The 14,661-nt window shown below is 39.8% G+C and overlaps 1 protein-coding gene across 1 annotated transcript in view; it reads right to left on the bottom strand.

Moving 5' to 3' along the window:
- Rnf115 (ring finger protein 115) overlaps nucleotides 1-14,661 on the bottom strand; it is a 66,739-nt gene that overhangs the window by 26,518 nt on the left and 25,560 nt on the right. The window contains exons 2-3 of the mRNA XM_005357056.2: nucleotides 7,564-7,622; nucleotides 3,246-3,303 (exon numbers count right to left, since the gene is read on the bottom strand). Of these exons, the coding sequence (XP_005357113.1) occupies nucleotides 3,246-3,303; nucleotides 7,564-7,622 (117 nt within the window). The remainder of the gene's footprint in view (nucleotides 1-3,245; nucleotides 3,304-7,563; nucleotides 7,623-14,661) is intronic.

The following is a 14,661-nucleotide window of genomic DNA, read 5'->3' as shown; positions in this document are numbered from 1 at the left end:
AAATAAAAATAAAAACTATATATCCATTTAGAAATTCAGCTAATTATGAAAAATAATTTAATTGTCTAACCAATACACTAAAGAAAAACACAGTAAAATCAAGCATAAACCCTTGGTAAAATAACCACTAGAACAGTGAAGGGAAGTGCTGCTCTAGATAACTTCCTTCTAAAAGGTTTTTATCTCCAGATACATGGGCATAAAAAAACATAAAGCTTAAGAATACTATTTTGAGAAAGATCTTTTTTTTTACATTTTTTTTAAAAATCTAAACCCCTTCTCCATAAAGTACACTCATGGCTCTAATCTACCAGCCCCTTATGAAGGACAGATATTGGGGTCTACATACCTAGCATGTGTTAATTTACTCAATCTCACAGACAGGCAGAAAGACTGTGAGAACTTTTGCTAGAGTTAACACAGTTAGTAGGTTGCACACCCAGGATCTGGAGTCAGGTAACTTGGTTCTGGAGTCTGCTCTTAGTCACCTGTACACGATCCTTCCTGGAGACTAAAAGACCGTCCTTAGGCTGTACTTTATACATACGCCCCCACAGGAGGCTCAGGATACTCTCTGTATTCTGCCTTCTCACCCACCTCATGTTTTTAAATTTGTTCTTCAGCTACAGTGTAATGCTGTGCAGGCAAGGAAACCAGACATTGGCTTCCTGCCCCTACTTCTGGCAGAATGGCTACTTACCAAAACAATTCTCACCTAATTCTTCAAATTTCTATAATATTATAAAGACTGGGAATTTCTATAATATTATAAAGACATTTTTCCAGTTATAAAATGCAAAACATCACTTTAAAGGGAGGAAATTAATTCCAGCAATCAGGAGACAAAGGCAATCAGGAGACAAAATCTGGAAATTAGAAGCCAGCATGGTCTACATAGTGAGTTTCAGGACAGACAGGGCTAAATAGAGAGATCTTGTCTTCAGAAAGGAAAAAAAAAGGATAAAATTAAATATTGAGAAATAGTGACAAGAGACTTCTACAAAGAGAAAACTGGGCATAATTATATCCTTGCTACAAACTTGTCTGTCACTAATAACTAAGTGATGAACTCGCAATCATCACTTCTGCAAAATTAACACCTGAAGGATGGCCCACGCCATAGTGGCAGATATAGCAATACTAAAGTTAGAATGCTGACCACATGTATTTATTTTCCCTCTTACTCAATGCACCTCCTCCTCATGAATCATACATTCAAAACCGACAGATCTATTTCCAATTCTTAAAAGAGGACAAACACTTAAAGAAAATAAAGTGAAGTTTCTTCTGCATACACCATCAGAAACTGACAGTCTATGTTCCTAGGAATAGCACATCCCGGGAAATGCCGAAATCAAGAAAACTGCTGGTCTCACAGAATATACTTTAAATGCTTCTCAATCTATCAACAAGAAAATACAAATGAGCAGTCAAATACATGACCTGTCCTGAGTTATAGTCACATCAACTCATCTTAAAGCAGTTAAGAGTCACTAAAAACCATAGAACTAGATGTTAGGAATTACATAGGCCATAAGCAAAAGGAAACATACTTAACACAACTCTTGACTATAATGTCATCAAAAGGAGAGGAAGACACATACAGTCTTAAGATAATTTTCAAAAGAAGAAAAATTCAGTGATTTGTGGACTTATTAACTATTGCTCTTCAAACACACTACCAATAAATTTTCAATTTGCACACAGATATCAAAATATTTGGCTGGCTCTCCTGGCACTTCAGTTACATTAGAAAAGACTACGATTCTGAAGCAAAAAGAATACATAAATAAAAATTGAAAATCAGGGCTTGGAGAGATGGCTCAGAGATTAAGAGCATTGACTGCCCTTCCAGAGGTCCTACATTCAATTCCCAGTAACCACATGGTTCACAACCATCTGTAATGAGATCTGGTACCCTCTTCTGACCTGCAGGCATACATGAATACATAATAAACAAACAAACCTTTTTTAATCCCATAATTCTGGTTATAAAATTTAACATTAAAAATTGTTTTAGTTATATACCATCTTTCCATGCCCAGCAACAGAGAGATACACTACAGAAGAAAGTAGTATTTGTTATCCAATGAACTAGGTTTTCCCATAGGATCAAGTCTCTAAATGACTAAAAGCATGGACTATGAACACCATTCAACTGAATAACTAAGAACAGCTTAAGAATTAGGCATAAGGACATATGTCTATCATCCCAGCTTTTCCAAAGGCTAAGGCAGGAGGATCAGCTGAGCTCATGAGTTCAAGACAAGCCTAGGCAATAGAGTGAAACCTTATGAACCTCTTCTCAAAAGAAACAACAGGTATAGTTACACAGCCCAAAGAAAAAGAGATCAATGAAAAACATGTAAATAACCAAAGTATTCCTAATTAAAAAATAAATGATATTCAAGGACATAGACTAATGCCCTAGTATTCTATTTTCAAATAATAGTTCAGAATTTTGTTTATTGTTTTTTTTTTTTTTTGACCAGGCATGTTGCCATATACCTATAATTCTAGTTCCTGGGATGCTGAGGCAGAAGGATTATGGGTTCAATGCTACAAAATGAGTATGAGGCCTGCCTGGACCATATATGAAACCTGCCCCGCCGGGCGGTGGTGGCGCACGCCTTTAATCCCAGCACTTGGGAGGCAGAGGTAGGCAGATCTCTGTGAGTTTGAGATCAGCCTGGTCTACAAGAGCTAGTTCCAGGACAGGCTCCAAAACCACAGAGAAACCCTGTCTCGAAAAACCAAAAAAAAAAAACCTGCCCCAGGCAGAGAAAAAAAGAGGGGGGTGGGGAGTAGTTAATTAACCAAAGGTCCCATCTTAGGATCTGAAAGGGCCATACTACTACTGTGTTAACAAAAGGTAAATGCTAAAGTCTAGTATTGTACAATGTTGAAAACTGCTTCATTAATTTGGATAACATTCATTCAGGGTTGCCAATGCCACAGAGGCTGCAGCACTGATTCGCAAACAGCACAAGCTTCTAATTCATACACACAAAACAGCAGCAGGAAAAGAAAACAGAACCCGGTTTGAAATAGGACAGCTTACAGGCTACAATGTTCTCCTCAGAAGAAACATGCCCAATCCCTAGCTACTGAGGAGACACAGATCTTTCTGGGGTACCCTTAACCACAGTGTTCTTACACGTTCAGTTTATCTTCCATGTGAGGCTGTCCTTACTTTAATCCCCACCCACTTCCTAAGCAATTTCTACAATCAAAGGAAAACTTACCTCTGCAAAATGTGTTGCTGTGCTATTGTCTATCCGGCTGCCAGCACCACCTAAAAAACTAAAGAGAAACAGCAATGGTGGTGATTCTTTTCCCAGGAATGAGCTCCTTCCCAGAGCTAAATATAGAATGGAAAATGAGAACAAAGCTCAATAAGGAAAAGTAACTCAGCCCTACAGGACACCTGCCAAAGACGCTGTGTCTGTGAGAATATCTTAAATAAAGCAGTAACAGATAGGCAAAAGAAAATTGTCATACAACAAAACCAAGTGGTTTTCAAATGAATTCAAGCTATATCAAATGGAAATTTAGGGGAAAAGGCCATCCAACAGAAAGAAAATGTTCACAGCCAGTAACAATTCAAAGTTAGCCTAGCAAGGGAAGAAAAGTATCCTCAGAGAGTCTAAGAAAACAAAATGTTTCACTATGAAACCATTTAACCAGATATATGATTAAGACTGCTGAGGTTAGTATCCTCTGGAATTATTAAATATGTAATATAAAGGGCCTGGTATAGATTAGAAGAGTTTCGTATCAATTTCTTCTTTGAGTCAGGTAGTAGTAGCACACGCCTTTAATCTCAGCACTCAGGAAGGAGAAGCAGGTGGATCTCTGTTAGTTTGAGGCCAGCCTGGTCTACAGAGCAAGTTCCAGGACAGCCAGAGATGTCAAAAAAGAAGAAGAGGAAGAGGAAGAGGAAGAGGAAGAGGAAGAGGAAGAGGAAGAGGAAAGAAAGAAAGAAAGAAAGAAAGAAAGAAAGAAAGAAAGAAAGAGAATTTCTTCTTTGAATAGACTATCCTATACTTAGATTATCCTACCCACCTTTCAAGCTACACCCTCCATTAACCAGTTCTGATCTCAGCAACAAAATATGACTCCTCCACATCCTCTGTATTCTGACTCTGGTTCTAAGTTCTGTTATGTTATAAATAGCTAGAATTTCCCTCAACAATTTCAGCCCTTCTCTCCTTCATAAATATAAACTGAAAAGTCAAAAACTGTGCTTTATTATGAATACCTCATATATATGAATTTATTATTTGTCAGGTATTACATAATAAAAGCATACCTCACCTCTGAAAACCTTGTGATGGCATATATCTATAACTACAAAACAAAAGTTGTTCAATTAATAGCACATGTCTAAGTGACAAAATACCTCTTTTCGAGGACCCAAAAGAATAGGAAGAAATTAAATCCTACTGCACATGAAATTAATTTGCAGAGAAGAAACTGGCTAAACCTTTTGAGAAAGGAGGGTAGACTGAATCACAAAAACTGCTAGAAGCTGGGCGGTGGTGGTGCACGCCTTTAATCCCAGCACTCAGGAGGCAGAGGCAGGCTGATCTCTGGGAGTTCGAGGCCAGCCTGGTCTACAAGAGCTAGTTCCAGGACAGGCTCCAAAGCTACAGAGAAACCCTGTCTCAAAAAAACAAAACAAAATTAAAAAAAAAAAAACAACTGCTAGATAGCTCTTCACGTAATAAATACAAGCATCCATCCTAATAATAAAACCTTTGAACTACTACAAACTACTTTCATTTTCAGGATTACAATATCAGTCCAGGCATTGTGCTGAGCTCACTAGGAAAACAAACACACCCTAGTTAGTCTAAAACCAAAAGCAAATTATTTTCCTTTCTGTACTCATTCTCAAGCCTTACTCTGACGAGAAACCATATGATATTGTGTTTCTATCAGAAGTTAAAAATGTTTTTTAAAAAATCATTTCGAGGGGGCTGGAGAGATGGCTCAGTGGTTAAGAGCATTGCCTGCTCTTCCAAAGGTCCTGAGTTCAATTCCCAGAAACCACATGGTGGCTCACAACCATCTGGAATGAGGTCTGGTGCCTCATTCTGGCCTGCAGACATACACACAGACAGAATATTGTATACATAATAAATAAATAAATATTTAAAAAAAATCATTTCGATTGTGCAACAAGGTACTGGTAACATCTAATACTAAATAAGTAATTGAACCACCAGATTCCATAGTGCATGACTGCATAGATATTTTATTGTACAAACCTAATAGGCTTCCAAGATTCATCCTTTCCTGAGTGGTGGGGTGGAGGGTGGGAGTGGGAGGTGTGTGATTTCTCTATGAGACACGGCCTTACTACATACTTCAAACTGGTCCTGAACTTACTATGTAACCCAGACTAGTCTCAAACTCATGATCCTGTCTGCCTTAGCCTGCCAAGTGCTGGGATTACAAGTGTGTTCCACCATGCCTGGCTTCTCTCTTGTCTTTACTTCCAGATTTCAGAAATTCAATTGTTATCTTGTAGAGCTCTACTCCCCTGAAACTCTTTCAACATTTCTTTAAAATTCTTCTGTACCTTAAGAACAAAAGAACTGAGAAAAGGGATGATAAAACTACAATATTCTAATAAAATTTACAAACCTTAAGACAATGCACAAACTGTGCTCTAGTATGCTGGAGGCAGACAGGGCTCATGGCTTATATTTACATGCAGATTTCCTCATAGGGATTTGTTTTCTGATACTAGGGTTGAACCTAGGGCCTCACACAGGGGAGGCAAACACTCCTACCACTGAGCTCTATTTCCCTTTTTACTTTTTCTTTAGAGACCAGGTCTAAGTTGCCCAGGCTGGCCTGGGAACTCTATAGCCCAGGAAAGCCTTATGGTCCTATGATCCTCCTGCCTCTGCCTCCTGAGTGACTAGAATTTCTGGTTTACAGCATCAGGCTCAGCTCATTTTTATCATCTACTACTAATCCCTGCAACTGCTAAGTACAAAGTCAGCACATACTTAAAAATTTTATAGAAGAGAATAATAAGCTGGGCGGTGGTGGCGCACGCCTTTAATCCCAGCACTCGGGAGGCAGAGGCAGGCGGATCTCTGTGAGTTCGAGACCAGCCTGGTCTACAGAGCTAGTTCCAGGACAGGCTTCAAAAAGTTGCAGAGAAACCCTGTCTTGAAAAACCAAACCAAAGGGGGGCGGGGGAGGAGGCACTTCATTCAAAATCCAAAAGATTGACATTTGAATAGTTGCCAGTCTTTGACCTATACAGGCACAAATAGAAGAACTGAGTGAAAATAGAATCAAGAGACTTCATAGTCCCCAAGTATCCAGCTTGCAGTTAGTCATTATACTCAGGTATAACTGTACTTTGTATAAAAGTTCTCTATGTCTGAAGAAATCTGAATCACTATTTTAAAACTTAGGGGAACATCCATAAGTTACTCCCCTACAACCAGTAAACTCTTTATTCAACACATGCAGAGCATAAATGCCTTAAATATATATTTGGTGCAATTATAATAGGACAAATAAGAAAAAATCCAAAGTTAACATGCCATCCACACGCTGCTAATTTTGCTGTCATGCTAATCTCACAGGCATAATGCTGGCACTGTTATTTAAAACCAAAACCATTACATCAACATTCAAGTGTTTGTACCAAACTAGATCCCATGCTACACACTGCCCCAGAAGCTCCAAGTCATTTACATATAGAATCATCAACCATTAGTGCAGTAAAACTAACAGTACATACTTTAAAATGTGCAGGTTTTTTCTGGTTGTGGAAGAGACCTTCAACTTTAGATTCTGCCAACAGCAATGTAAAGGAATTATGAACTGGCATGAGCCTCCAAAGCCACTCCAAGATTAAGAGACTTCAGATTACAAATTCTTTTTAAGCAGTTGGTATTTCATCAATTGGTCAAATGCTAGAATTAAGTTATTACATGGTTTATTCATAAAAATCAAGAAATATATTATCACTTAGAGAAAATATTTCCCTTTTAATCAATATTATACCTTTACCAAAGCCAAGAGAACAAGCCCATATATTAATATTTCAGCAGCAAGATGGCAAATCTTGACAACACTAATCTTCATCTGAATAAGGACGCGTGGCCCAGTTTCCCTGGTTAGAATATACTGTTTGTCTCATTAGAGTCCTTATGAGAAGTCACTCCACAGCCCACCAAATATGTGTGACAGTAATTTAACTTCAGGCAACAGAGTAGTCATTAAAAATTAATTAGTAATCCAAGAGGACTCCCAAAGAAATAAAGGAAAACTTAGTGGATTTATTTTGCTATGGCTAGAGGTTTCCTAGGAGTGACACAATCAAGGAGTCATGGGTAAAATCATATCATCACATTGCTTTCCAGATTCTCTTTGCTCGTGTCTATGTGCATGTGCACACACACACTCACGGTCTCTACTCCAGCAGAGGGTAAGCTACAAAAGGAATTCCTTCCCATCCACTCAGTCAATACTAGGAGAAAACAGTTTTGATACTAGAATGTTTGGTTTACTCGTAAGCTTATACAATACCTGGAATCATCTGTCACTTCCTCAATAAAGCCTGATTCACATCTGGGACATATATATTCCTACAAAAGAAAAGAATAAATAAATAAAAGCTTTTCATTTCATTAGGAACCTAAGCATGTAGCTTTTAGAATATCATGAAGTACAGAAGCTGATGATCAGGCTGGCAAGATGACTCAGAGGGCAGAGGCACTTTGCTGCCAAGCCTGATGATCTAAATTTGACCCACAGGTCCCACACAGAAGTAAGAACAGACTTCCTACAACTTGTCCTCCGCCTCCATACTTGTGCCATTTCATGCACACACCTACACACACAATAAATAAACAAAATGTTATAAAAACGTTAAACATTTTTAGATGTATTTACTTATTTTATGTCTATGGGTATTTTACTTGCATGTGTGTTTGTGCAGCAAGTGTGTCTGGTGCCCATGGAGGTCAGAAGAGGACAGGAGATCCCCTGGTACTGAAGTTATGATGATTGTGAACCATGTGGATGTTAGAAACTGAACCCAGGCCCCTGCAAGAGCAATGTGTGCTATTAACAGCTCAGCCACCATCTCTCCAGCCCCATTTTAAAAAACAAACAAACAAAAAAAACATTTAAAGTTAAATAAATGTATGTATTTGCTAATTTCCAGGCTGTTTGTTTTCTAATATACTCTGGAAATTAAGGATTTCATAAGACATTTACAAAATGGTTTCACAGCTACCTAAGTCTCATTGAGAGAATAAAGGAGAGTGTTAAAATTTTGTTTCTTTGGTTGTTCTATTTCATTTTTAAATTGGGATGTGGTTTGGGTTTACTTTTTTTAAAAGAAAAATGTATTTTGGTTTGTTGTTTAAGAGGGATAATGGCAAAAACTAGATGGCTAAAGTTCTGGTTAGTTTTATGACAGCTTGACAAGCTAGAGTCATCAGAGAGGAGGATCAACAGAAACTGTCTCTACGGGATCAGGCTGTGGGAAAGCCTATGGAGGCATTTTCTTAATTAGTGATTGATAGGGAGAGTTTGGCTATTGTAGGTGGTGCCACCCCTGGGCTGGTGTTCCTGGGTTCTATAAGAAAGCAGTCTGACTTCAAACTCTATTACAGAACTACAGTAATGAAAACAGCTTGGTATTGGCATAAAAACAGAGACGTTGACCAATGGAATCGAATCTAAGACCCGGATATTAACCCACAAACCTATGGATACCTGATTTTCGACAAAGGAGCTAAAAGTATATTATGGAAGAAAGAAAGCATCTTCAACAAATGGTGCTGGCATAACTGGATGTCAACCTGTAGAAGAATGAAAATAGATCCATATCTATCACCATGCACAAAACTCAAGTCCAAATGGATTAAAGACCTCAATATAAATCCAACCACACTAAACCTGATAGAAGAGAAAGTGGGTAGTAGACTGAAACACATGAGCACAGGAGACCACCTCCTATGTATAACCCCAGCAGCACAGACAACAAGAGCAACAGTGAATAAACAGGACCTCCTGAAACTGAGAAGCTTCTGTAAAGCAAAAGGCATTGTCATTAAGACAAAAAAGCATCCTACTGAATGGGAGAAGATCTTCACCAACCTCGCATCAGACAAAGGTCTGATCTCCAAAATATATAAAGAACTCAAGAAACTGGACATGAAAATTCTAATTAACCCAATTAAAAAATGGGGTACTGAACTGAAAAGAGAATTCTCATCAGAAAAAGTTCAAATGGCCAAAAGACACTTAAGGTCATGTTCAACCTCCTTAGCAATCAGGGAAATGCAAATCAAAACAACTTTGAGATACTATCTTACACCTGTCAGAATGGCTAAAATCAAAAATACCAATGATAGCCTATGCTGGAGAGGATGTGGAGTAACAGGAACACTCATCCATTGCTGGTGGGAATGCAAACTTGTGCAACCACTTTGGAAATCACTGTGGCAGTTTCTCAGGAAATTAGGAATCAATCTACCTCAGGTTCCAGCAATATCACTCTTGGGAATATACCCAAGAGATGCCCAATCATACTACAAAAGCATTTGTTCAACTATGTTTATAGCAGCATTATTTGTAATAGCCAGAACCTGGAAACAACCTAGATGCCCCTCAATGGAAGAATGGATAAAGAAAGTGTGGAATATATACACATTAGAGTACTACTCAGCGGTAAAAAAAAACAATGATATCTTGAATTTTGCATGCAAATGGATGGAAATAGAAAACACTATCCTGAGTGAGATAACCCAGACCCAAAAAGATGAATATGGTATGTACTCACTCATTAGTGGACTCTAGCCATAAACAAAGGACATTAAGCCTATAGTTCACAAGCCTAGAGAAGCCAAATAACAAGGTGAACCCAAAGAAAAACATATATCGATCCTCCTGGAAATTGGAAGCAAACAAGATTGCGGGGCAAAAGTTGGGAGCATGGGGGTGGGGGTAGAAGTGGGGGTAGGGATGGGGAAAGGGGAGAAGGGAGAGAGAAGGAAGAAAGGAAATATTGGAGAGAGCTTGGGGGAGTAGGAGGGTGGAGATGGAGGAAGGGCAGATATTGGAGCAGGGAAGAAGATATCTACATTAAGGGAGCTATTTTAGGGTTGGCAAGAGACTTGACTCTAGAGGGGATCCCAGGTGTCCACGGGGATGTCCCCAGCTAGGTCCTTGGGCAGCAGAGGAGAGGGTGCCTGAACTGGCCTTGCCCCACTATCACACTGATGATTATCTCAAATATCACCATAGAATCTTCCTCCAGCAACAGATGAAGATAGAGACAGAGACTATCATCAGAGCAATGAACTGAGCTCCCAAGGTCCAGTTGAAGAGCAGAAGGAGAGAGAAGATGAGCAAGAAAGTCTGGACTGCGAGGGGTTGGTCCACCCACTGAGACAGTGTGCCTGTTCTAATGGGAGCTCACCAAATCCAGCTTGACCGGGACTGAACGAGCACGTGATCAAACTGGACTCTCTGAATGTGACTGACGATGAGGGCTGACTGAGAAGTCATTGATAAAGACACTGGGACTTGTTTCTATTGCAGGTACTGGCTTCTTGGGACCCTAGTGTATTTGGATGCAAAGCTTCCTAGGCCTGGATGTAAGGGGGGGAGGGGCCTTGGACTTCCCACAGGGCAGGGTTCCCTGTCCTCTCTTTAGGAGGGAGGGGGAGGGAAGAGAGGGAGTGGGAGAGCAGGAGGAGAATGGGAGGAGGGGAGGAAGTGTAAACTTTTGAATGGAAAAAAAATTAAAAAAGAAAGAAAGAAAGTAGTCTGAGCAAGCCATGAAGAGCAACCCAGGAAGCAGCAACCCTCCATGGCCTCTGCATCAACTCTTGCCTCCAGGTTCCTGCCCTGCTTGAGTTCCAGTCTTGATTTCCTTTGGCGATGAACAGTGATGTGGAAACATTAGCACAATAAACCCTTTCTTCCCCAAGTAGACTGGTCCTGTTTCGTCACAGCAATAGTAACCCTAAGACAATTAATTATTTCTTTAACTAGAAAAAATTAATCATCTAATTTTTCCTTCAAAGCCGATAAAGAACAGCAGCTCCAATGGTTATATCAAGATAGAAAAAAAAAAAGAAAAGAAAAAAGAAAAGGATCAGGTGGTGGTGGTGCATGCCTTTAATCCCAGCACTTAGGAGGCAGAGACAATCGAATCTCTGTGAGTTTGAGGCCAGCCTCATTTACAAAGCAAGTTCCAGGACAGCCAGAGCTGTTACACAGAGGCACCCTATCTTTTTTTTTTTTTTTTTCGAGACAGGGTTTCTCTGTAGCTTTGGAGCCTGTCCTGGAACTCCCTTTGTAGACCAGGCTGGCCTCGAACTCACAGAGATCCGCCCAGAGGCACCCTATCTTGAAAAGCAAAACAAAACAAAGTACTAGTATTGATAAATATAGAAACAACTATTTTGTACTACGTATATCTAAGAGATAAACTGAATCACAGTATAAATCAATGTGTAGCCTAGTAAATGAAATGAGACTTTAAACATTTCTAATATTTTGGTTTGTGTGTTTGTTTTGAGACAGAGTCTCACCATGCAGCCCTGGCTGTCCTGGAACTCCCCATGAAGACCATGCTGGCCTCAAATTCAGAGTTCCTCATTTTTCAGTCTTTCAAGTGCTAGGATTAAACACATGAGCCACAATTCGCAGATTTTCTAATCTATATTCTGATTAGCAATGGTTCCAAGTAAAATGTTACATCATCAGCTCTTTTAAGGAATAAAAATTCAAATTAAAGGCAGTAAGATGGCTATGTGCGTAAAGGCACTTGCCATGTGTCTTGGCTTTCTATTGCTCTGACAAAACACCATGACTTATAAAAGAAAGGGTTTAATTGTGTTGATGGTTTCATCGAGTTAGAGTCTAGGATGGTGGAGCAAAGGCATGGCAACAGGCAAAGCTGAGAGATCACATCTTGATCCACAAACAGAAGACAGAAAATACTAACTCAAAATGTCTTTTGAAACTTCAAAGACGCCAGCAGTGACCTGCTCCCTCCAACAAAGTCACATCTCCCAATCAACTGGAGACCAAGTATTCAAACATGTGAGTCTATGGGAGCCATTCTCATCCAAACCACAACACCACACAAGCAAGGCAACCCCAGTGCCATTCCAGAAACCCACATGAAAGTGAAGGGGAGAGTCAAACCCACAAAGGGGCTCTGACCTTCACACATATGTCCCAACACAATAATAGTAAATACATGTTTCTTAAAGGAATTTAAATAACTGAAACAGCACCACTGATTAGTTTCTGCATCCTTCAACAATAAATCTGTCTTTAAATACTAGCAAAGTGTGGGGCTAAGAAAGATTACACCTTTGAGACTACCACAGTTTTCCAGTGTGCTTTGTCTATTCAAACAGACCTGAGAGAAAGACATTTTCAACTAATTTCTTGTTCCAACTACTTCCTGAACACTAAAGTTGGTTATCTGCTATTGATATAATTATTACTATCTCTAACAAAAATAGTGACTCAAATATCCAAATGTTTTCTTAAAAGTGATTGATCTAGGGCTGGAGAGATGGCTCAGTGGTTAAGAGCATTGCCTGCTCTTCCAAAGGTCCTGAGTTCAATTCCCAGCAACCACATGGTGGCTCACAACCATCTGTAATGAGGTCTGGTGCTCTCTTCTGGCCTGCAGACATACACACAGACAGAATATTGTATGCATAATAAATAAATATGTTTAAAAAAAAAGTGATTGATCTATTCCTCACATCGAGATTAATTTCAGGAGAAGCAAATCAAATCAAGAAACAGTATTATTTTGTAAAATAAATACCTTAAATAAGCACTAGAAAAAGAAACAAATTTTAGATTTTGCCTAGAGGACCCAGAGAAGGTATTTCTAAGACAGAATTCTAAGATATTAATCTGTTCAATGATGAAGGAAATGATGTATGTAGGACTGTGGTGACAGGGGGCCAGGCAAGGTGGTGTACCTTTAATCTCAGCACCAGGGAGGCAGAAGCAGGTGGGTCTCTGTGAGTCTGAAGCCACCTTAGTCTATACAGCAAGTTCCAGCTGGAGCTACAAGAGACTCAGTCCCCCCTCCCCCCAAAAAAGTAATGAAAGCAGCAAGTTTGGAGGTTAGGAAGAACAAGAATGAAGGTGGAGCCGGGCGGTGGTGGCGCACGCCTTTAATCCCAGCACTCGGAGGCAGAGGCAGGCGGATCTTTGTGAGTTCGAGACCAGCCTGGTCTACAGAGCTAGTTCCAGGACAGGCTCCAAAAGCCACAGAGAAACCCTGTCTCGAAAAAAAAAAAAAAAGAATGAAGATGGACAGGTCACACAGGGACTAGATATGGAAAACTTCAGATGACCATGGGATCAGCAGGATCCTCCATTAGCCACACTGAGAACAAGACACATTCATAACAGGCATACTGTGAGCTATTGTAAAAAGTAAAATTAATTAAAGGTCATGTAAATCCTGCATCTCTTCTGCTCTTTTAAATTACACCCTCCCAGGGACGATGATTCCACTCCTTTCTCCCTCTTAAAAAACATTTTATATGAATATTAATGTTAATTTTAGATAAATTGGGTATGGTGGAGCACACCTTTAATCCCAGCACTTGGACAGCAGAGGCAGGCAGACCTCTGAGTTAGAGGCCAGCCTGGTGTATAAAGTGATTCCAGAACAGCCAGGTTACCCAGAGAAACCCTGAAACCCTGTCTTGGAAAACTCCCCTCCTCCCCCCCCCCAAAAAAAAGAGCAAGAGTATTCAACCCATTGCCTGCAGACTCTCCCTCCAATTATGAGATGGATTTTCAAGGCCTGATTTCCTAGGCCTGAGTATGATATAACAGGTCCAAGAGTGGTATTCGAGATCTAGACACTCTAAGCTGGGTTTCTCCAGGTCTGCAAAAAGCAAAAACCTGTATTTTGAGATCTGTATTTTGTTTACAGCCATCTTAAGTTTACAAGTTAAGTAAAATATTCACCTATATCACCTCTGCAGGGTAAATCCTGGCCCAGGAAATTAACCTGGTATTTTATCTCCTAGTGAGACAACAGGCTGCAGGCTTTAGAAGCAATTAGCACCTCTTTTGTTAGTTAATATCTCTCTTTCTCAGTCAGAGACCTTCCAGACTTGAATTCCAGCAGAGAGAACTTTGCTGACTCCCTCACCTCTGCCTGTTTGCTATATAACAGCTTCTGAGGAATAATAAAATTTGCAACTTGATCAGAAAGCCTGTCTTGCTGTCATTTCTTGTGTCTCTTGCCCTTCCATGTTTATCAGGGACTCCTGTTCGTGTCCCACTGGCCAAGATACAGGTCTAGCTGTTTCACATTGAAAGAGTTCTACACATGTTCACCAGGCATCATTCCCTGGTAACAGAGTGGAGGCCTGGGTATTCTGTAGCTAAGAAGTGCTTGTGTGTCATACTGGTGGTATTCTTTGGCCAAAATGCTTTCTATCCTTCCTTCTTTTTCATTCTGTTTGTAGCTAAGGTTCAAAGTGATACAAAGTTCTTGCATCCGCTATTGGCATTTCTGTCTCTGATACCAACCACAGTACAGCCAAGCCAAGGAATAGACACCTAACTAACACAAAACAAGCTCCTTGGTTTTTCTGTTGGTTGGTTGGT

The sequence above is a fragment of the Microtus ochrogaster genome, chromosome 21, assembly GCF_000317375.1.
Source record: "Microtus ochrogaster isolate Prairie Vole_2 chromosome 21, MicOch1.0, whole genome shotgun sequence".
Lineage (NCBI taxonomy): Eukaryota > Metazoa > Chordata > Mammalia > Rodentia > Cricetidae > Microtus > Microtus ochrogaster.
This window is presented reverse-complemented; position numbering and strand designations above follow the sequence as displayed.